This window comes from Pseudorca crassidens, chromosome 5, assembly GCF_039906515.1.
Source record: "Pseudorca crassidens isolate mPseCra1 chromosome 5, mPseCra1.hap1, whole genome shotgun sequence".
Classification (NCBI taxonomy): domain Eukaryota; kingdom Metazoa; phylum Chordata; class Mammalia; order Artiodactyla; family Delphinidae; genus Pseudorca; species Pseudorca crassidens.
The window spans coordinates 111,067,831-111,092,904 of record NC_090300.1 but is presented as its reverse complement, the minus strand read 5'-3'; the positions used below and the strand labels follow the sequence as shown (position 1 = coordinate 111,092,904).

Below are 25,074 nucleotides of genomic sequence, written 5' to 3'. Positions count from 1 at the left end.
AGGACCAGAGGCCATTAGGGTTTCTTTAGCTATCAGATAAGAAACATTCAGTATATAGCCCTATTTCAGTACTTATTCCAATTCTAGTTCATTCTTCCTGAGGTAAGCTCATTAGTTTATTTCGGTGGTGCAGATTGAAAGGATACCTTCACTTTCTCCTAACTCCCACCCTACCAGTCCTAAACTACAGAAAAATTACAAAGAAAAGAAGATATTTTCTTGAGAAATAGATATAAGTAGATGGATGACTGGCTCTTGGTTGTTTCTTTGAAATTCCAGAGATAGACATTTCTAATATCCTTTTAAACAAACATATAGTGTTTTTTGTAAAAGATATCAGATCTGTCTTGAGACTAAGGAGTAGTTTGTCTTTCTTATCATCTGTTATGACGACAACAACAGTGATTTAAATAAAATATAAAACAAAACACATGAGTTGTTTTACAGACTGAACTGTGTTGCTCCCACCCCCAAATTCACAGTTAGAGCCCTTACCCTTAACATGACTCTATTTGGAGATAGGGCCTTTAAAGAGGCAGTTAAGATTAAATGAGGTCATAAGGGTGGGGCTTTAATCCAATATGACCAGTGCCCTTAAAAGAAGAGGGAAAGACACCAGGGAGGCATGCTCACAGAGAAAAGGCTATGTGAGGACACAGTAAGAAGCAGCTATCTATAAGCCAAGGAGAGTGGGCTTAGGAAAAACCAACCCTGCCAGCACCATGTTCTTGAACTTATAGTCTCCAGAACTGTGAGAAAATAAATTTTTGTTGTTTGGCCCACCCTCTCCTCAAAAATGTCAGAATAATTGCTTAACTATTTATTGTTAATGGTGATGATTTTTTTATTTCCAAAAGAAGTGAAAAATTTATATATTATAATACATATACACACATATATATAACACAGTTATATCCTTTGTCTATTAACATTAGATGCATTAACAAATTTCTGTCAATTTTGTATTAACATTTCACTTCAGTTGATAGAGAAATTTTAGAAATTATGCATGTATATATTATTTGCCTTGCCATTTTGAAGTTAGGAAGACATTATCAAAGGTACAATAAATAGGAAGTTATAGGAAGTTGAAGAGTCTTCTTAGGTCAAGGATTCTAATCCTGTTTTTAATTCTGGGCTTTTTCATTCTTCTTTTGTTGGACTTCCTTTGTTTTGAAGTTTGTAGTACATAATATTTTCCAAAAACTATATACTAAAAATTGAATGACCAAAAAAAAGTATTGTTTTGCCCTTCAGTAGAAATAAACATTTTGCCTCCTTATTTATATTTTTCTTGACATAGTTTATTTCAGGCCTCTATCATACCCTGTTTGAACTATTACAAGAACCTCCTAAGTGGTCTAATTTTTTTCATTCTTTATACTGATGACAGAGTCCCTCTCTCAGAACATAACATTCATTGTGCTAATATTTTACTCAAGAAAAAACATAAAAAACAAAAATTCATAATAAGTAAGGTATTTCTAGAATCTGCAAAGTACAGTTCAATTAATTGGCATAATATTACAGTCCTTCATTTTATCTTTTGGCTCTGAACTTCCTTACAATGTCCTCATGTACTTTAGAGCCCAGAGTGGAAGAGTGTAACACTCCATGTTCAAATACTTCTATTTGCTTGCGTTGTTACTGAGGCTTGAAGTACGCTTCTACCCCACTTCTGCTTATTAAGATACTGCTTATTTTTCAAATTTGAGCTCTCGTAACACTCTCCTTCTGATAGGATTCTCCCACCATCATAGTGAAAATAAATTGCTTCTCACATTTGATCTAATCCATCCTGGCTTATAACTCTGTTATTACCATCACATTGCATTATTAATTGTGGTCTCTTTGGTGAACTTAAATTTCTCAAAGAACTTTCTTTTTTCTGTGAAATAAAAGTAGGGAATGGATTGTATATGTTCAGTAAATTGACCTCAAGTTTTAAAGTTATCTGTATTTTAAAGAATATTGCACATAAAATAATTGAAGTATAGTGTCATGTGGAAACATAAGCTGAATTTTAGGTATGTTTTATAACAACATGTTAGAAGCATATAGTTTTCCCATTTAGTGATTGGAATTCCTAGTAATTAATATTTATGCGTGAAATACTTTTGTTAATTGGTCAGTACATTCTTTTGCTCCTTGATATTTATGAAATGTTAAAAAATGTATTTATTCTTTAAGTTGTCTTTAGGTTTATTATAAGTGTGATATCTACTGAAAGTATTGGTAATCAATAAGGATTATAACATCTTGTGCATGTCTATATTGGACTATAGTGTCACATAGGTACCAGGTGATGACCTGGGTGGTCTATAAAATCTAGACTATATGCTCAAAAATGTTTCACCTCATCTTAAAAAATAAAGAAATAGATTATATGCTACAGTGTTATATCTGAAATATTTGCACAAACAGAGCATTATTATTAAGGTCGTTGTGACTACCTTACAAGTTAGAGATTCAAAACTCTAACTAAACTTGATAGAGCCCTATTTATTGCCACAAGCACTACATTACTGTCTAAGTTTCTGTTTGCAGGTATGAGGCAGCTCCATTTAGCTACTCCACATAATATGAACAATATCGCAGCTAGATTATACCTGTCATAGATGAAAGCAATATATTTTTCTCCTAGTAATTCATTCATGGTTTTATACATCCATAATCCCCTAGGGAGTATCATGAATGCACATAATGTTCCCAAATGCTAGATACTGCATTTGTATATGTGATTTAACTGACAGATGTATAAAATCACACACAGCTAGATAACCTCACAACGACTGTACAGCTCTGAATCCTGAAAAATGTCAGTTATTCCAGCTGAGGTAGATTACAATATAATCAAAATAATCTAATTCCAATTTATTCTTCTATTTAATTGCATGTATGCTAAAGATCTTAGAAAGAGTAAAACAAATGACCTGTCTTTGAATATTTGTAAAATAACACACAGAAACAATGAATAAAGATAAAGAAAAATAATTATGTTTTTGTTGTGATTCCTTAGTGGGGATTATAAGCTGTATAATTCTTGGTGTAGTGCAGCAGTTGTTTATGTGGCAGTTAGGTATTGATAGATATCATCATGGCCTTCCCCTTTCCCTAATGGTGTAAAAGGCAGGGAGATTGAGGCATAGAATAGGTGAGAAGCATATGTGTAGATGCAAATTATTGGTAATGTTCTATATTTGGGATTGCTGGTATGTTCCTCATGTAATACTTTATAACTGATATGTGTATGTGCATACTTTTGTATAGTTCAAATATTATATTTAAAACTCATATAAGAGGGAAAAGGAGTGAGACTGACTTCTTTGCTCCTTTATCCCACATTAGTCATTGAAGTTAGTGTGTGTGTTCTACAAAGGAACCAGGGAGGAATTGGAAGGCTACAACTACCCAATTACTTGTATCTTTGTGTTGCTTGATTCAGTACTAACTTAAAGATCAACTGTAGATGGATTTGACTCATCATTCTCACTGATCAGATCTCGTGACCTTCCCTAGCCTAGTTATCTACCAAAACAGTTAGTGGCTTAAAGAATAGCAATTTTACTATCTCATGATTTTGAGGAACAAGAATTTAGGCAGGTCACTATTGGGGAATTCTACTTTTTATGGCATCAACAAAAGTCACCCACTGATATTCAGTTGGCAAAAGGGCTGGTCTGTAGAGTTCAAGAAAGTGTCACTCACAACTGACATGTCTGGTACCTTTTGGCTTCTGTTGCATGAGTCTCTTAAGATAGACTCTTAAGTGAAGCCTCAGGCCTCCAAGAGAAGTTTTTTTTAGAAAGTAAGAGGGAAGCGGCAGGGCCTTCCTAGCTTCCGAAGTCATGTGGCATTTCCTTTGCTGCACTCTACTGGCAAAGAGATCACATGATTGCCTAAAATCAAAAGGTCAGGGTAAGACCCATGTCTCAATGAGAGAGGTGTCAAAGAATTTGCAGCCATGTGTTTAATCCACCACACTCATACATACATAGCATTCTGTTTTGTGCCATCATTTTATGAATTCTGTATATCCACCGACTTTTTCAGTCATTTTTCCTAGATGTCTCTCTGCATATCAGATTCTGAACTGGTAAATTCTACCAGGACCCATAATGAAGCTTTGTAAAAAAGTGCCCTCTACTTTATTTATTTTCTTTATGTGTTATTGCCACCATTCAAGGCTCTTTCATCTGTGTAAGTTGGTCAATTGGTCTGTGGTAAACACAGATACATATCTTTCACTACATAGAGAGGTAGAGAGAGAGAGAGAGAGATGGATGGAAGGAAGGGATGGAGGAAGGAAGGGAGGGAGGAAGGAAGGAAGGAAGCAAGGAAAGAAGGATCATTTCTATCCCTCAGTTGGTGTAGATGCTGCTGGAAACAAAGTCCATGACCTAAGCTTGTGCTTTGGATAGCACAGGGTTGTGCCTCCTGCCACTTTAGCAAATGTGCCTTTAGTCTTCTTGAAATTCCTCTCCAGTGTCACAGGTACTCTCTATTTGTTTGGTCTTTATTTTTCTCCTGTTTCCATTGACCCCCACCTAAAAGCTGCTAGCAACTCTGAGTTGCAGTCAGGAATGCAGCTAATTCTCTCTGCATCATTCTTTTTTCCTTTTCCCCTTTCTTTTCTCATATTCGTACTGCTGGCTCCTTAGGCTATTCTGGTTCAGCTTCTTGTTATCATTATCACTTTCTTTTTATGTCATCCACATAAAATTAATTTAAAAAATTAATACATTTTCAAACACAGAACCCCATATTCTCATGATCTGATTACAACAAATTATCAACTCACAATCTATCCGGTTTCATCTTTTCAACATCTAGATTTTTTTGTTTGTTTCTTTGTTTTTGTTTTTGAAGCAAGCAGATATTTCTATCATTTTTTTCTTTATCCATGAGCTTAAATACTTCTATAAAGAGAAAGTTAATTTCATCAATGATTTATATACCTGAATTGCTGTTAATGGGGGAAAGATGGGATAAATGTTTGATACCTTTTTTGTTTGTTTGTACGTCCTTGACAGTTTTAAAAATAACTAGCTGGTTTTCTGGCATCTTCCAGAGAAGTTTGTTTTTGCTTCTTTGTTTTGAGGATCAGTATGTGTTCATAAACTTAAGTATATCTGATGTGTTTTAATCCATTGAGGTAATTACTCAGTCTCATATTTGACCAGTGAGTGCCTCTTCAATTCTTTTGACATAAAATCAGTAGGCTTTTATGGCTTTCCAGCTTTCCAGGCTGTACATTTCTTGTCCCTAAAAGCTATTTATTCAAGAAGTCCCATTTCCTTTTAATGGAAATATATTTAGAGACCTCAAGTTTTGTACTAGAGTTGCTCATTGCTACTAGAATTGCCATTGTTCCTGGGCCTTTTCAGTGACAGTACACACATAAAAACATACACGCATACACATACGCATACACCTATATATTTTAAGACAAATACATTATGTCTGTGTTTTGATACTTCCAAATCAAATTTTGGACTATAGAGATTCTACTTATTGGTACTAATCTTACCTCCATTTCCTTGATGCCATAAATGTGATGCAGTTTTCATTCAAGTCAATGAATGAAAACTCAGAAGGGAGACGACCAGAAACTTTTTTCATACCCTTCCCTCAAAACCCAAAGAGCTAAATGCCATTCAGACCGTTTAAGGATTAGCATTAGGAAAAATGAAAATTTAGGACTCCTTCATTTATCCTGCCTTTTTCTCCACTCTTGATGACTAATATTCCTTTAATGTAATTCAGTCAGAATTCTACTGAATGGAGATTAAATACCTATATGCACATACCTAGTATATATGTACTATGTCTAAAATACAGTCACACTAAGAGAATAATCAGTTTATCAATACAAGGGCAAATGGCTTATTAAAGCCTTTCCTGTTTTCAAATGGGGTGATAGACAACCTGCAGTTGGGGCATATTCCTGCTGAACCATGAGGAAGAGAAAGGAGAGTCTGATGATTCTGAACACATTGTAATTCCTGATCCTCAGTTCCTATGGTGGCTTACTGCCCAGTTACACATACAACCCAGCTACAAGAGGCCTAGACAATGAAGAGAAAGAACTGACTGAAGTAAGAGATAAGGATCTACATGGTTGAAAAGAAACATTGAGTAATGAGACATAAGCCTTGCAAGACTTAAAGTTTTTTCTAAACCTGTCCCCATTCACATTCAGCAGAGCCTGGATGACCCAGAACCCCATTTTTCACCCTAACGCAGTTCATGCAGTGTAACAAGAACACTGTCATTCAAAATTCAATAAAGTATTTCCTGAACACCTTCTATATCTACTTTGTAAGAACCAGAACTGTTCTAACTGACCAGTCCTGCCCTGAATAATTTATGCAATATTTAAAATTTTTTTTTTGAAATGAGTCAACTTGCTTTTAATGAAATGTAAGTCCTAGCAGATGCACTCATGAGAACTGTATTTTAGGCTGAGTCAATGCTACGCTATTTAGAGTCTGTAACCACCTCATGTATGGTGGGTGTTTTTTTCTTTTGTGTTTTAAGTGTGTATTATGGCACATATTTCTTAGTCCTGGGTCTTTCTATCTATACACATAAAGGAGTTTTTTAAGGACACTTTTTTTTTTTGCAAGAAATGGATTTACTGATTGGGAATACAAGGAATCCAGGAAGCAGTACAAAGGATAGAACTAAGGCACATCTAAGGAACCTTATCATCTACGTATTTCCCCATTCTAGTGTGTTTTTTCATTCCTTTCTAGTTTGGCTTCAACTATGTACCATGTAAAATGTTTTGGTTTCAGCTCTTTCACTGGTCACAGTCTCTTAGTTATCCAAGCATACATTTCTAAGAGAATCTGGCTGATCCTTTTCAAAGCAGTGCACTCATATGGTGGAGGAGAAAGGGATTGATTGGACTGTGAGTTTTATGACAACATATATCCATTTGGCCACTCAGCAAGCATTTCATTGGGGGAGGAGTATCTTACTCTTTTCTCCAGATGAGAGTTGGAGTAAGAGTGGGGAGCCAAGCAACTCTAAGTTTGTCTAATACAAGATCTATTTACACAGCAATTATGCGATATATTTACACTAGTCTTTTTTCTTTTGTATTTTAAAGTGAAGTAAAAATATACCTCAGTGGTAAAATATACCTTCTTACCTACTTTACAGTGGGGGGGATATTTTTCCTTACAAACCAAAATAACTTGGTATTATATAAATTGGAAAAGTGCCTTAACCTCTTTATATATATATATAAACAAATATATATATATATATTTATAGAGCACTTAGGTGTGGTAAAATTATTTTGACTGTTCTCAAAGCAGATACAAGAATGGGGACATACAAAATAACAACATCATTGTGCAGTAAAAAATGGACAAAGTTCTCGTTGTTTTCATCTTTTGCTTCTTCAGAGTTAAGGGCCATGCTTGATACATAGCAGATATTCTATGTTTATTTATTCAAAAACCGTCATGAGTGCCTACTACACACTGAGTTCTATATGAGAAAATGGGTTCCTAATAGTGAATAGAGAAAACCAAGCTGTCAGTAAAGGGACAGCAAAGACACAGATAATTTCTATACGAGGACAAAAATGGCACAATAAAAATAGCACAGTTTCTGTGCCATTAGTTTTTGCCAGTCTCTGTTCTGAGTGCTTTATGGATAGATTCATTTATATTTTTATTATAGTTCTACAAGTCATGTACTGTTAATCTCATCCCATTAAATTAGAGTTGAAGAATTTGTGGCACAGAGAGATCAATATCATGCTCAAGTTCACGAGTCAGTGATGAGGCCAGTGCTCTAGACCAGATGTTAAATGCTTCTAGTGAGTAGATATGTTACATGAACATGACAAGAGACACTGTGTAGGCAATTTTAATAGAAAATTGATCATCTGGTAAACACCTGTTCCTGAATTTCCATTCTTTCTATGATGATTCCTCGATTTATCTATGTATACAAGGAGTCAGCTCCTGGTCATAAGCTTTTTGGGGCCTTCATTATGTGTTCTCTTTAACACCACGTGGTGAGACGTTTAACAAGACCTGTTTCACAGAACTTCATGCCCTTTGTGAGATTGGCTCATTAAATATTTGTTAACAGTCTGAGAAGTCTGGGATTTAACCCCCAATCCTCACATTCAAAAGGCCTAACAAAAAAATAATAATAATCTAATTGGAATCTAATTTAACTCCGAAAAATGTATCCTACAGTTTCATATTCCCCTCACATTTTATACTTGATTTATAGCGAACCCCTTCTCATTCATATAATTCACTCATTGTGGCATACAGTCTAGAAAAAGTATTCATAAAATATGTATACTAACTGTTAGTATGACCTCAGATTAATCTCTTTAAAAATGTTGCTTAAAACTATATTCACACAAATAAGTTCCTTTTATAGATTCTTTGTCTTTTTATTTTCCTTAGTAAATCTAATAATATGATTAGAGTTGCTCAGATAATCTTCCATCTCAAGGTTTTATTCATTTCTGATTCATTGTGTCTATTATTAAACCCAGCTGTTGATGTTTTAGAACAAACTGATTTCTGAATTAACTCTACATTGTGTTCTATAATAACCCCACTTCAGTATTATCATGGGTTGCTCCCAATTTACTTTTAGATAATTAAAGCCTCTCTTTATTCCTATCCAAGTTGCCTGTTTTATTTCCCAGAACACAAGGATGTGATTTCATTCATGTTGCTCTAGGGGTCTAAAGTTGATAATCATTTTTCTACATCTGCCCTCATCAGTGTCAGCTTGCAAAATATGCTGCTGTGTCCCCATCCCTTGGCTTCCTCTCATTAGCATTCACATTCCCACTGATACAGTGTGTTTTTCTGCCACAAGCCATTCCTTGTTGTTTTCCTGTAAAGTCAGTACTTTAGCATCAGAATTGTCCTAATTTCCCTAGCATATTATATATTTTCCCTATATTGACTTGTTTACGTGGATTGTTTACATATGACTGCATCTGCTTCAGAATTGATGACATCTATTATTGAAATATGAAAAATATATATATGTTTCTCAATATCTGAATAAGCAATTCACAAGTTGGTATAGAAAGAGAAGAAAATCTAGGTCATCATAAAAAACTTTACTTATATCCCTTTAATTTTCATGATGAAAACCTGAAACATTAAAATTTGTGTATTATTTGTTGGAACAAAGAAAAAGTGGTTTCAATAACTGTCATCACTAATATATTCTAGTGGCTATTTATATATAATATTTGAATGTATACTTATACAAGTACAGGTATATTTTATATTCTATCTACTTTATAGGTTTCCTTGATATTTTGTATACTTTATATTAATATTTAATTACTCTGATTCCTTACCACATATCAACCCCTAAAATGACAAAATGAAATAATAAAAGTTTCAAAGAATTTGTGGAATTGCTGATATTCTATAGTTATGATTTGGAACTGATGTTTTAAATGAAACTTCCTAGATTTTATACATTAGTCTCATTTTCTTTGATCACCAAAATGCAAATTTCCTAGGAAGACTATGTTATTGTATAGTTTTATTGTAAAATAGGCATTGAAAAATACAGTTGATATCGTTAGGAAATTTCCATAAAGGTAAAAGTCATTATCCTTATTATATGTATGTATTATTTTGTTATTTAATATCTTTCTTATTTGCCTTTTCTTGACCTGAAGATTAACAAAAAGTTCATATATCCAAAAAACAGGAAGGCACATTTTGAGATTGTACAGATTAATTTAATGTTATGTAGTCATATAAAAACACTTCAGTTTTATCTCTTGGAGATATCTAAACCTCTATACTTCCCAACCCCACGATTTTTATCAAGCCAAAATACAGATTCTCTTAGTTGAGCATTTCTAAAACAATTTATCAGTATAATTTGCCTTTTAAAGAATAAGATTTCTTCACACTTATTTTAATCTCTCTAACAGCATGCACTTGAAAAGAATTAGAGTTAAAATATTAGTAATCCGGATACTCTTACTTTTCTATACTCTCCACCTGTGTTCGATATATCATAAGTACTACCATAACCAGATGTGAAGGGTTTTTTGAAAGCTTTTTTATTTTACAAAAAAAGCATTTAGGAAAATGGTTGCTTACAAATTTAGGCCTCCTATCACTTGCTGGTAGGGGTATAAGATAGTTATAGTTATTTTTCTGCCTTTAGAATTTCAGAAATTTGATTCTAAGTCATTGAACAGAATTTGAGTGCCATTATCTGATGTCTAGAGATTTTTCTGTACAGTTCTTGAAGTGTCATATGTTTCCTATACTATAAGCATCTCAAATCTCTTTAGTATACAGGAAGGATGTAGATATAAAAATAACCTTTTACAGTCATCATGAAGACAGTTAAATATGAAAATACAATCTTACAATATTTTTCTTGATGTTATTGAGGGCACAGAAATGACAGGAGAAGATTGAATAGATAGACCTGCCCAAAATATACACATGTTGCTAGTGAGGGAATTAAAAAATAATAATGTCAACTGTGTGGGACAGTTTACTTTACGGGATTTCTAAATTTTGTTTGGCTTTTTTTGTTGTTGTTTTACAACAGCTCTCTCTAGCCTTGGATTCTAACCTTTTGCCTAATGCAATTATCAATTTTCATGTAAAAATCTCTCAGTAAGTTTAAGTCAGTGATATTTTCTATTAGTCAATGAGAAATAGAAAATTAGTTATAACATCTGTTCGTAATCTTTAGTAAAAATTTAGCTCACCAAGGCCTTTAAAGAAGCATTACAATGTTTCCAAACATTTGATATTTTTCAACTCAGTTTTGGCTTTTTAGTTTATAATTCTACCAGTGTTTCCAGTTCTTACTAAGAATTAAGTTGATGAGTTAAAGCCACTTGTTCTAAACTAAATGGCAATCAGTATACTCACCTGTTCCTAAACATAATTTTTATTTAAATTTTAAACAAAAAAGTTATTTTTGACAATCTCTTGGCATTCAAGAAGGTTACAGTGTTTTCTATCCTCTTCTGTAAATTCCAGTGAAAAATGTCAACTTTGAACCAGTGACACTATATTACACTGTTTGTGTGTTTTGTTGCTTTACATACAAGGTTTTCCTTACAGTTTATTTCTCCCTAAGAGGCGGCACTTTGTTAATATGGCTGTGTACAATTTTCTGACAAGTGCTGAACCTACGCTAACAAAAAATGGTTCTTATTTATGATATGTCAAATTACTGTTCTGAGAGTAGACCTTTTAGGTTGCATTGAGCCTTTAATTTGACTGAATTTAAATGACATAAAATGCCTTCTAGTTGGGCCTTGGCTGGCATATTATATATCTCATTTCACTGAGAAGCATTCACATGCAAATATGGTTTGTTTGGAGTGAGGACAATTGTGACTATCATGACTGATGAAGGCTTTTGATCACAATTCTACAAACTGAAACCTTGAAAAAGAAGAGGCTATTTGGACTGGCATCTGCAATCCCATGAATTATTTAGTTCACATTATTCATAAATCTATTTGAAGAGGAGGTTTTATGAGGTTTTGGAGTTGTGTTGCCAGTGTCAATGTATGCTGTAACTGCCTGCATGCATATGAACACTTCCTCTAAATGTTAAGTGTTCTAGAACCAGTAAAGTGTGTTACCTGAGTACTCTAGCTAAGTTAATCTCTTAGAAATGGAATCTGATGCTCAACTCTTCCTTACTCCTTCAACCATTGGGTCTATTGGAAGGAAAGGAGCAGTGCACATAGATGATATGTAGAAGTGGGTAGGGCACATTAACAGAACACACAGTTTCCATTCCTGCTTTGTAGCAGAGCAAGCTAAAAACCCTCCTTCCACCAACACCGTGATTGTCCTTTCCTATATACTTTTGCACTGATGCAGCTGCCTGGAAAATCCTCTCTCCTCTCCTTTTTCAGGTTTCCAACCAGCTTTCCAACCAGCTGGTGAGTTGATTTTTCTATAACTTAATCACACTACTAGTGGCATAGCCTAGTTTTATATTTACATTCCTCTCAACTACTTGTTTACATATTTGTTTCTTTTTCTACATGATAAGACCTCTGAGGACAGGGATCTTGTGTTAATCAAATTCTTTGTTTCAGAGCATTAGCATCCCTGTAATTTATAGGGCATGCTCAGTAAGTGGATGTTAGATTATCTTGAATTACCCTCACACTGTATCTCCTAAATGGAACAATGCATATATCTTACTTATATTTCTCCAGGTTTTTATAAAGGACTATAACTTCAAAAGTATTTTTAAATTTGAAATATTGAGGGAAGTTTAATATTGGTTACATTTTAAGCAAAACATTATTTAGGGATTTTCTATTGGCTTTCTGCTGGCACAAGGAAGTGACTCATGTTCAGACCTAGTTTTCAGAGAGTGAGTCGAAAGGCTCAGTTGTAATTTGCTCATGTGAATTTTTAAGTAATGCTTTAGAGTTTTAAAATTAATGAACAGTTGCAGTTTATGTTGCTGAATAGATGTCCCCTCTACTTAGAGTTCACAGTATTTGATAATCAATGCTGCAAAGAAGGTTAGACCACATAATCTTTAAAGGTAGCATCTAACTCTGATATTCTTTGAGTCTCTGAAATCATCCCAGGTGGGAGTTTAGGCTTAACAGCAGATTCAAATGCAGACAACCTGAATAAATTTACTTACAGTTTGACTATTTTAAAATCCTGAGAACTGATTTTATTTTGTCTTCTTTCGAAAATATATTTTCCTATAAACTGTTGGGACTTCTCAATATGTTTATTAATGTGTACATATAAAATTATTTGTGGAATTTTGAAAAATAGCATCAAGACAGGAAAATTTCTTTCCTGGCTAGATGGATTATTGTTCCATAGATAAGAAGAATCAGTACATGGGTACTAAAAGTCAGATTGTACAATATAAGGGAGAAGTCCCTGTGCTGGGAATTGGAAGATTCAGAACCTTCTCGATTCCCCTCCTAAGTAGCTAGTTATTACTGAGAAAATCTTGTACTGTCCCTCAGGCCTTAATTTCCACATCTACAATTTGGAATTAACAGTGTCTGACCTCAGAGTTTCTTTGTGAATCCTATGCAGTGATAGATATGGAAACTAAAAAAGCATTGTTACTTTAACTGTGAGATTTGCTAATATCAACCTTACAAAATTTAGGATAAAGTATTGTCTGTAAAGAAAGCTTTCTTATTTTAAGAATTCATTTTTAATTTGATTTAATGAAGTTGTTGTTGTAGGTCTCCTATCTTTTCAAATTTACATTCTAGACCCAGTTGGTGTGTTTGAATATATCTTTCATTCAAGGATATCACATAAGATATTAGTGCTAAAATTATTATCACTTTTTCATTGTGAATGTGGCTGTTATAGACTTCAAAGTAAAATGTACCAGCTTAAAAAAAAATAATAACTATGATCTTCTTTAACAGTTAGGTATTTATTAAAATATAAACTATTTCATATCATTATGATTATCTTACAGATACATATTTAAACTAGCAGTATTTGATATGTAAAATGAACGTATTATTCACCAACTGAGCATTATCTTACAATCCCAAACTAGCAGCTAACTTACCTGTAGCACAGTATGACATAATCTACCCACTTGCTCTCAGTAGCAATCTGAGGTAGGTACCGGGAAAATCAGGATACAGAACATATTCCTGTGTACTTGTCTTCATCAAAATGTATTTTGTCTCTCTCTTCAGGGACAAGGCTCACTTCAAAGGGCAGTGTTTGGGCTATTATTTTAAACTGCCTGAATCTAACATAAATATAAAATGATAATAGTTTTCTTAAGTGGATCTTGAAATCTACATCTTTATTTTGTATTTTTCATCTAGGCTTTTTCATCTAGCCTTTCTCCTAACATTTTGCACTAATCTAGAGATAACCATTCATGACATTCTAAGATATCTGTAACCTGATTTGCTTTTATATGTGAAATACAAAGAGGCTTGTTTAGTACATTGTAATTATGTATTTTGTAATTACAAGGATTTTCATCTCTATGCAGTCCCCTCTGCCATTTTGCCATCATATTTTAATAACACACTGTTAGAAATAACTTTGTCCCAAGATACTCCTTTGGTCAGAGTTAATTATAAACTAAATAAAGTTTACCCAAACTGATGTGCAGAAGATGGTACAAGGTACACCAACTAGATTTTCTGAAATTGAACACCTAAGACCATTTTTCCATTTTATCTCCATATGACCCAATTAATATTACCTATTGGCATTTACCAATTGAGGTAAACTGTGTTTGGAAGATTCCTCCCTCCAAATACTGAAATAATGATAGTTGTAATACTGCATTCAGAGAATATTTGACACAGATGAAAATATGTATAGTCCAGATCATATCAGTCTTTTTTACAATTACTATTCATGTTTATTAAGACTGTATTTGACACACAAATTTGGGGCATGTTGGTTTTTTTTACTTCAAATTATGTAATAATTTCAAAATAACTTTTAAAATACATTTTTAAAAGTATCTAACATTCCTGAAGTGGTCCAGATTATGGTACATTTCCTTTTCTTTTTTGTGTGTGTCTTAAAATAGAGTTGTGAGACCCTCATCATATCTCTGAGAAATGTCATCTATGTTGGTCTTATTCTGGTGAATTTCAAATTAAGATGTGGTCAAAGTAGATCTTCAGTTGCTCAACAGTTGTTGTTATACCTTAAATAAAACGTTAATCATATCTTTCAAACCATACTCTAAAATTCATGTTATGATTAGTATTACTATATCAATCAAGGTAGAATAATAGTATATATTGATCCATCTATTGATCAAGAGAGTAACATAGCACCTAATGAAATTTTCCTGCAAAATAAATTATACAGGGCCTCCCTGGTGGGGCAGTGGTTAAGAATCCGCCTGCCAATGCAGGGGACATCGGTTCGATCCCTGGTCCGGGAAGATCCCACATGCCGCGGAGCAACTAAGCCCATGCGCCACAACTACTGAGCCTGTGTTCTAGAGCCTGCGAGCCACAACTACTGAAGCCCACGCGCCTAGAGCCTGTGCTCTGCAACAAGAGAAGCCACCACAATGAGAAGCCCGCGCACCGCAACGAAGGGTAGCCCCTGCTCGCCGCAACTAGAGAAAGCCTGCACGTGGCAACAAAGACCCAACACACCCCAAAATAAATAAATTTATAAATATATATATATATATACAGAAAGTACTGACTATATCAATATAAAATAAAAGTGTTAAAAGGCAAAAGCAGAGAAACATAGGAAGAGAAGATGCCATTGAGGTTCTCCATAGTACACACAGGAACCAACTATCAACATCCCAGTCTTACCTACCTATTTACTGTTGAATCAGTAATGAAAGTTCTCCTCTCACTCATTATGACTGTAAGTAAATTAACATCTATGTGTCAGAAAGTCTTAATTGCATAATATTACAGTAAAAACTACCAGAGATCATATCTGAAGAATTTGAAACTGACATTTCTAAATGATCACATTCCCTGCACTTGGTTTATAGAAATGATGTACTAGAAATAGGCATCTAAGTGCTCCTTAAAATTAGCATGCCTTAAATATGAATGTATGTTAAGTGTGTGTATTCTGGGTCTGAACTCTTTTAGTGTGGATGACTTAATCTTAGGTAATCATGACCCTTCCTGTTGTATGAGTAAGGATGAGATCAGAGAAGCAGCAATGTCTGATGCACAACATTCTGGGGGTCACCTTTCACTTTGCTTGAGCTCCTCACTGGGATGATTCGCTAGAGGGTAAAACCAAGTATTTCTTGATCATACTCTTATGCATGGAGAAGCTTGACTTTGCCGGCCCACTGAAATGATTGCCTTTGGATCCCTTGAAAATTGAACAAGTTACCTGCTCTACACTGAAGCAGATTAGATAGATTTCCTTAAGTTATTTCTTCCTTAAGTTATTTCCTTAAGTTATTTCTTTCCTTAAGTTATTCCTTAAGTTATTTCCTTAAGTTATTCCTAACCACGTTCTCTATTTGCACAGCTTTTCCAGAATTAACCCATTATCTGGTAATTAGGAGTTAGGGTACATTGAGTTCATGTTTACTTCATAAGTATTTACTTGAATGCTGTAGGCCAAATCAGCACATGGTGCTGAGTTTCACATCTCTATTTATACATCTCAAAAATATCTCATGAAAATATTTGATTATTTCTGTCAAATATTTTTTTCTGTTTCTGCCCCTTGACCCATTTCCTGTCACTACCCTCCTTAAGCCCAAGCTGTAAACTCTTGGGGTCCATGTAAATTCCAGGTGGTATGAATTCTCTTCCTTTACATCAGTGAGTCCCAGTCATCTATTATAATGATTGCAAAAGTGTTATCAGTCAATAAATGTGTTTACTAGGTGCTACTATGGTTCTCTGATTGAAACCATTCTCAACACTAGTACAGAGTCCAGTTATTCTTTCTAAATAAAAATAAAGAGTAATAATTACCAATGGTATAATATGAACTGAGTAAACTGTTATATATGCATATGATTATACAAAGTGATTACGTAATATTGTATTCTGTGTACATATACATACATACACACACACACACACACACATATATATATACATACACATACACACGGAGAGAATGTTTGTGTCCTACTAATTTTCTCAGGTCACCATCTGCCTTAGAATGTGAACTCTTATTGGTAGATACCATACCATTATTGGTTCTACATGACAATTGGAAAACTTTGATGGCTCAGAAAGTTTTCAACATGCATATACAGTTGCTTTACTATTTTACCATTACTATTTATAGACATAGAAGTATCATTTACTTAGCATATGTTTAAACTAGTAAAATGGAATATATTTTTAAATAAATTATTGCGTATAAAATTTCTAATTGGGTCTTCCCAGGTGATGCAGTGGTTGAGAGTCCGCCTGCCAATGCAAGGGACACGGGTTCGTGCCCTGGTCCGGGAAAATCCCACATGCCGTGGAGTGGCTGGGCCCGTGAGCCATGGCTACTGAGCCTGCGTGTCCAGAGCCTGTGCTCCGCAACGGGAGAGGCCACAACAGTGAGAGGCCCGCGTACCACAAAAAAAAAAAAAAAAAAAAAAAAAAAAAAAAAAAATTTCTAACTAATATCATAACTTAATAGAAAAAACTGAAAATATAGCTACAGCATCTAGAAAATAGGAAATATGACCAATCCCACTGACATTAGAATTTAGTTTTCTTAGTTTCTGTTTATAAAACATTTCTCAAATCTAATAGTTTTATGTAATTAACAACAATCTAAGGTATACATATTAAATTTATCCATCAAAATTAGCAAATGAGAATCTGGGGAATAATAGAAGACTAATATCCATTGCTATATTTTATTCCAATTATAGATTTAGGGTATTTCTAAGATAGCTTCCTGGTTTAGTAACACAAACATAAATATAACTTCAAACGATGCCCATGTACTTTATTTACTGAGAACCTTTTATTCTGGTACTGTCTCAAAGCTTTCATAATAATATATGATGGATACATCTAAGGGTTTGCATTTATTTTATAGTCTCTTCTAGAGGCATGAGTTTGAGTCCAATTTTTTTTTACAAAGTCTTGAAAACTCCCTATATTTATCAGTGTAAAAGTCATAAGCTTTACAGGGCAGTATGGAATACAACAGAAGAAAAAGAAATTTATAAATTGGTAGTGACTCATGAAGTTTGAAAAGATTCTTGACAGCAAAAGAAATATAGAATAAAGTAGTGTAAATATTTTACATGTAAGCTATCAGTGCTAGAAACATAAAAACAGTGGAGAGAAAAATTCTTAATACAAAATAACAGTTATTTTGATACATATAATTCTGTCTGTATAGAGTGAGGAAACATGGGAAAGAAATAATTATATAGATTACTTAATTCTCAAAATACAGTTGAATGAAGTAGTTAGAAGCTAAAAATAAACTTCTGTTTCATTTCTGCAGAAGCAAAATGGTTATTTCATAGAGGAAGTTACTATGTTCCACATTTTAGAGACTAAATTTCATAAACCGAAATTTTTTCAATGGTGCTTGTTTGCCTTGCACATACAAGTAAAAATTTACTCACGTAATATAATCTCATTCAATACAGACACCAATATATAACTGTGCTGTTTTATACACTGTTACATGTAATCATAGGAACATTGATGTCAAGAAATAAACCTAGATACTTGAATAATTTTAAATATATTTTTTATTGTCAGAAATTTCAACCATCTATAAAAGTAGAAAATATTATAAACAACATGCATTTCAAGATTATTTTAAAAGGAATTACAGGCAACTGGTCATTTTTCATATTTAGTTTTGTGAAAAGATAATGACTTAAAATATATTTACATTTATATATATATATATATTTACAATACTATTATTCCACCTAAGTACTAACAACAGTTCTTTTTTTTTTTTTTTTTTCCGGTATGCGGGCTTCTCACTGTTGTGGCCTCTCCCGTTGCGGAGCACAGGCTCCGGACGCGCAGGCTCAGCGGCCATGGCTCACGGGCCTAGCAGCTCCGCGGCATGTGGGATCTTCCCGGACCGGGGCACGAACCCGTGTCCCCTGCATTGGCAGGAGGACTCTCAACCACTGCGCCACCAGGGAAGCCCCAACAATTATTTAATATTGTGAAATATCCAGAGCTCAAATCAGGATCCAAAGTAGTCTGCACATACCATTTGTTTGATATGTCTCTTAGGTTCCCCCTTCAATTGGTATTTTTTATCCCTTATATCTATTTGCTAAAGGAACCAAATACCAAAATTCCTTGTGTGTGGTTTCCTATATTCAAGGTTAGACTAATTGCATTGACAATGCATTTTTTTTTTTTGTTCCCTGTGTATACTGGACATTGGAAGTTCAACGGAGAGGCACAATTCTATCCAGATTTGATTATATTGCAGAAATACTTAAATGGTATTGTGTCCTTCCAGGAGAAGGTATGTAATTCCTGGAATTCTCCCTTTTAATGATGTTAGCATTATGTATATACGTAGGCAGCTATGTATAAGAACTTATTAAAGATTGTGGAACAGTGGTTTTTGAGTTCTATTATTTCCTTTTTATTTATTGGCTGGGGTATTTGTATTGGGAGAAATTTCCACTCATCAAATATTTGGTTACTCTTGGATATATCTCTTTTAGCAAACATTTCTTTCTCAAGCATCATTTTTACACATTTTTCCTAGTGTGAAATTTGTGTGGTTATTAAGAAAGAAGAACTTGTGAAAGAAATTAAAGTCACACTTTTTCAAGTTTTCAATTCTAACGAGGTTTAGAAGAAACTTCTCATGTTTAGATGATGTTAGTTGATAGCCAAGAAAGATGTTATTTTAAATAAATCTCAAGTGATTAGTGAAAGAATGTTACTAACTTTGTACTGGATAGTTGGAGGAAAAAGGAGGAAATGTAGGTGGTTATCTAGCCCTGAAATGCAATAATTTTAATTTCCATATCTTGAAACGACTGTAATACCATGGTAAGTATCTGATAAATTAGATGTAGTAGTACTTCTTGTTAAAATCAGTGTGATTTCCTCCTTTGTAAAAAGGAATAAAACTCTCCTGATTTTAATTAGCACTACATTGTTATACTGTATCTAATGATTGCATTTTGATATAGTGGATTTTAAAATATACATGTTCAGCATGGTGTTTTGGTTGTAATTTTGCTACCAAATAACTTTGTGACCTAGAAAAAGTCACTTATCATCTCTGGTTCCCAGTTTTGCAATATTTTGGATTTCTTAGTTTCCATTGTATTTCTTCAAGGAAGTAGTGGCAATATATTCTTATTATTATAATTTACACATATGTGTATGAGTAACTTTAATATTTAAAAAAAATTTATTGTGCAGTGTCAATGGCAATGGGTTTGTTTTGTTTTGTTTCATTATAGATTAAATTTGTGGCAAGAGGAACACAAAATATATCTGAGTATGAAGTTGCAGATGTTAGGAACCTCTGTCTCCTTGGAATGTCAGTACTTGCTAAATTTATTGCTTCTCTATTAAGAAATGACAGTCCCTTATCTATAAATTTGTTTACGGAAGGAAGAGTAAACAACAGTAGGCTAAAATACCAAAGTATTTCAAAAAAAGCCTACATAATATTAAAATAAAAAGATCCACAATGCTTTAGTATTAGCTCTCTGTGAATAAATTCCAGTAATGTCTTTGCTATCCCCGAAATGTTTTATTGCTAAGTAACTTTTCAGCAAACACTTCTAAAAGCAACTACAAATCCAGTATGTTCTACATTATCCATACATTGCAAATACTAATAAAACATATCACCATTTTGTCATGACATAAATCTTAAAATTAGGAGTAGAAATTAAAAGAACAGGGAAAATGTGGCTAGGTCATACAAATTATGAGGTAGGTAAAATGTATCTAATCTCCTCTGAGAATGCCCTCATGCCCTACTTATAGTCCCTGTACTTCATTTTGAGAAACACTGTTTTAGATTCACCAATTCTTTGCAGAATTATTAATGATACCTTTCAAATAGACAGACACTTTAATAATTCAATGAACTAATTAACTAATTGGTGACATAATCAATTAATTATATTTTTACTTTTTAATCATCTGTATTGGAGTTTTCAGAGATAAACCTCATGAATATAATGCTTAATATTCACTAACTATTCAGCATTCATATGTAAATAGCTCTGGTATGTCTGTTATTATTCACGATTTTCTTCAAAAATTACATACATAAATTTTCACATTATTAATATCAGAATTATTAGCAGTTACAAATTTAATATTATAACTGATCATCTCTGGAAAAAAGTGTGAACAACTATAATGTTATAGTTACAACTTGCTGCCTTTATTATAAAGGTAAAGAAATGTTAATGTCATATCTAAAACTTTTCTCAGGTCAAAGTACCTCTACTTCCTTTCTTTTCATTTTAACTATGAACCACTAAAATTGTATTTTTAAGATAATTTTCAGTCACTTTTGGGTGGTATGCAGTGTGCACTTTACAATTGACTTATAATTGGACTGTGCTGACAATGGAAAATCTTACAAGTATTGAACATGACATTTATGACAGTATTGCTGTCATCTTGGCTTCTTTTATGGAATATGCAGAGAATTATAATTGGGCTAACAAGCCTGGTAGCCTGGCTGCTTTCCAATTATATTAACCAGCCTAGTCTAGTATTAGCTGCCTGAACACACACAGAAACATAGAGCTTTTGTTTTCCCTTCTAGTTTATTTTGGTATCTACCCAATAATCTAAGAGTAAAATCATCTACCATCATGTAATGTTTGAGAACTTTCAATAATTCATCTCCATCCCACTGAGAAATGTAAAGGTTGCTTTCTTTGTTTTTATTTCACTAATTTTTAATAAAAAAGATGAATTTTTGTAAAAGATTAGTTGTATCTGTTAACACATTTGATACTATTGTCTCAAAAATTTCTAAAGCTTTTGGCAATTTTTCTTTGAATTTGTGCTAAAAATGTTAAGTGATAAGTTTGAATTTTAAGTAAAATTTCTTTTCATGTGAACAATTTAATATGATACATTGAAATATTTTCTTTGAAATTGAGTGAAATAATATTTTTGCATAATCTAAAAATAAGTCAGCTTTGTGTAGTCTTAAAAACAACACAAAAGATGAAAATAATTCCTAATAATTAGAATTCTGAAATCTACTAAAATTCTACCAAGGAATTAAAAACTGAATTTTTTTTTTTTACATCTTTATTGGGGTATAAGTGCTTTACAATGGTGTGTTAGTTTCTGCTTTATAACAAAGTGAATCAGTTATACATATACATATGTTCCCATATTTCTTCCCTCTTGCGTCTCACCCCCTCCCACCCTCCCTATCCCACCCATCCAGGCGGTCACAAAGCACCAAGCTGATCTCCCTGTGCTATGCGGCTGCTTCCCACTAGCTATCTACCTTATGTAAAAACTGAATTTTTAACTGAAAAACAAATATTAAGAAAAGTTAAATGAAACAGCTTGTGGTTTAAAAGATCCAAGGAGGTTGCACTATAGCAGTCATCTGGATCACTAGATTCTGTACTTCTGTTTCTCTCCTTTTTTTCTTTTTGCTGGTTTTCTCTTATTTTAGAGCATTTAATATACTTGCATATTTTTATCTAAGCTTTCTCAACACTTCCATTAGCAATATCTAAGGTCTTCATCTTTGTCAGTGGTTTTCTGGATAGAAATATGAAAAAATCCCTGGGAATATGCCCATCAGAAACAAAACACTAGTTCAGTATAAAAGGGATATGACACAGGATGTGTATTGCAGCATTGTTATTAGCAGTAAAACAAACAAACAACAACAAACAAGAAAACAAACCTAAAAGCAGCCTGATTTTCTATCAATAGAGAAGTAGTCCCATACTTCATACACACTATAGAAAAATATACAACTATTAAAATTAGTGAGTTAGAACTCGATGTATTAACCTGGAAAATGAGGGAAAAGCAGACTGCAAAGAACTGTGTATAGTATGATCCTGTTTATGGAAACAAAATACACAAAGTATATATGTTATTGTTTTTTATAAGAATAGCAAAATATATTTTTATAACATTAGCAAACTGTTAATATTGATTATTTCAGTAGCAGCCTTTGGAGAAGGTTGAGCTATTGGTTTTTTTTGTTTTTTTTTTTGTTTTTATAATCTATGTCACGTCTTATTTTTTGGCATTTGTCAATTTGTAATAAAAATAAGCAAAAAAATAGAAGTATTCATTAAGTAGGAGCAAAATTTCTTGGTAAAATTACTTTTAAAGTTTAAGTTTTAATATTAAATATTTTAGGGACTCTAATGGCTGACAAATTTTGCCATGAACTGTTATATCACATTAACAATATCACAAAAACATCTGGTAGTTTAATTTTGGGTCTTTAGTTTTTAAAAGAAAGTTTACATTATATTCATAACAGTATTGTGAACATTCTCCCTCTCCAACCACTTACCTTATTTTAAAGCTGTGGAATAAACAGAGTTTGAATGGGTTTTTGTAAGGACTTAAGCAAGGTTTCCTGAAATAATTTTGCTTTTACTTAGTATGTTTTTATTTGAAAAAATGTATTATTTACTTAGTATGTTTTTATTTGAAAAAATGTATTATTTTGTAATGTATTATTTAAAAAATATAATGTACATTTTTTATGAGCTAGCAGAAGATAAATAAAAGTGTTTGTGATTGTGGATAAAAATGAAATTCTGTATGAGTAGTCTGGCATGTATCTAGACTTGCTAGAAATTTTTCTTTAGCTCTAAATAACTTGAATCAGAAGAAAGTGTAAATTAAAAGTTTCCATTTTCAGTTCATAAGCACTCAGTCTAAAACCTAAATTAAACTTCACTGGGGTCAGTATGCAGGCTAGAGACTGCCTATTTCCCAGTTAGGGGATGGACCACTTCATCTTTGACATCATTTAGAGAATGAAAAAGCACACCTTCCTCTGTCAATCTTCCTTTTTAAATATTTAAATCAAAATAGAACATATTACTTCAAAATGTTTGGGGCATCTAATTGTGCATTTTGTCTAGAAGTTTTCCTTTGAGTAAAGAATTCTCCTGTCAGGACTGTTCTAGTTTCCTCATTCAGTTTACTTCTGCCCCAAAGTGTTTACCAATAGATATAATAAACTTAAATTTCTACTTCTTAATGAAAATAATGCCATTTAAAGTAATGGAGTTTTCTAGTTTCACAACTATGTGATCAACCAAGTACCAAATAGCTGAAGTTTAATGAATCATGCAATTTTGATTTGGCTTTATAGACCTGATATTTGAAATCCAGTTGGTGACGCGGTACCATAAATCCCAATAGTGTAAGGTAGTATCTTAGAGCACAGATTTTAGGTTCAGGCACACCTAGGATCAAATCCCAAATTTGCTTATTTCCAGCTGTCCCATAGTCAGCAAGTAATGTAACTTTTCTCAGTTCCAGTTTTCACATCTGTGAGGCAGTGATAATAAAACTTACTTCTTGAGGTGGTTAAGTGGAAGATGTATGGAAACTACTCTCAACTCTCTCTGGCATTTAAGTAAGCACTCAGTAAATACAAGTGAATGGCCCTTGTGATTTATCCAAACGTATGGATTACATTTTAATTGTTAAATAAAATGAAATATATTTAAACTATATATTAGTATTTTTAATTGAATTATTAACTAAACTTTAGAGTTAAAAAAGACAAAGAGAAAGAAAGATACACCGTTCTTAAAAAGAATTTTGTGCCTTGTGGTGTTTGGTATTTGCACTCTGTGGCTCCTATCTGTTTTACTCTTTCTTTTTCAAGGACTTTAATCTTATACTAACAAAATATAACCAATTGTCATTTTCTTTGTTACAAGTCCTATTCATCTAAAGTGCATTGATGGTGTAATCATAAACGTATCATTTTAGACTTTAACTAATAGTGATAACATATCCCTTTTAGAGACTCTGCCTAATAATCTAATATGTTTGTTCTCTTCTTCTTGTGCAATCTTGGTACCAGCGGCTGCTTCAAAGAATAAAGTTAAAGGTGAGCTATTGTGCATTCTGCATGATTTACCATGATTGTTTTCTGCTTAGTCTTGTGCATCCTCTTAAATGATAGCGCTAGTTCTGTTCGTGATAATACCTGTTCATTGTGTAGATATTAGTTGTAAATTTCTACAAATACAAATTATATCATTTTAATTATTCAGTTTCTGATATATGTCTGTGTTTCCATGATTATTTGTGAGTTTATTTTCTTGTTTTATTTCCCACTTTATTCCAAGTGGAATAAGGTGCTTTTATGCTTAACATTTTGCCTGTTGACCTCAGTTTCCTTGATAAAATTGTGAACTAGAAAAAAAATACAGCATAAAATAAAGCTGATGGAAAGTCTCAAAATTGAACATGCCTTCATAGAATTATGTGAAAAGAAAATTTTATCCTTTATTAAACTCCAGTTTTCTATTTATGGCTTTTTTAATCCATTTCCTAGTTGTATAAAGTTTCATTTGCTAGAATCCTGAAAATACATTTTCATGAGAAAGGATGTGCTTGTCTAATGC

At 33.0% G+C, this 25,074-nt stretch overlaps 1 protein-coding gene across 4 annotated transcripts in view; it reads left to right on the top strand.

Annotated features, from left to right (window-relative positions):
• CADM2 (cell adhesion molecule 2) overlaps positions 1-25,074 on the top strand; it is a 1,069,757-nt gene that overhangs the window by 717,322 nt on the left and 327,361 nt on the right. For 3 of the 4 annotated variants that reach the window (XM_067739197.1, XM_067739195.1, XM_067739198.1), the window contains exon 2: positions 24,528-24,554. The exons of the other annotated variant lie outside the window; for it this stretch is intronic. In XM_067739197.1, the coding sequence (XP_067595298.1) occupies positions 24,528-24,554 (27 nt within the window). The remainder of the gene's footprint in view (positions 1-24,527; positions 24,555-25,074) is intronic. 4 annotated transcript variants of the gene reach the window in all.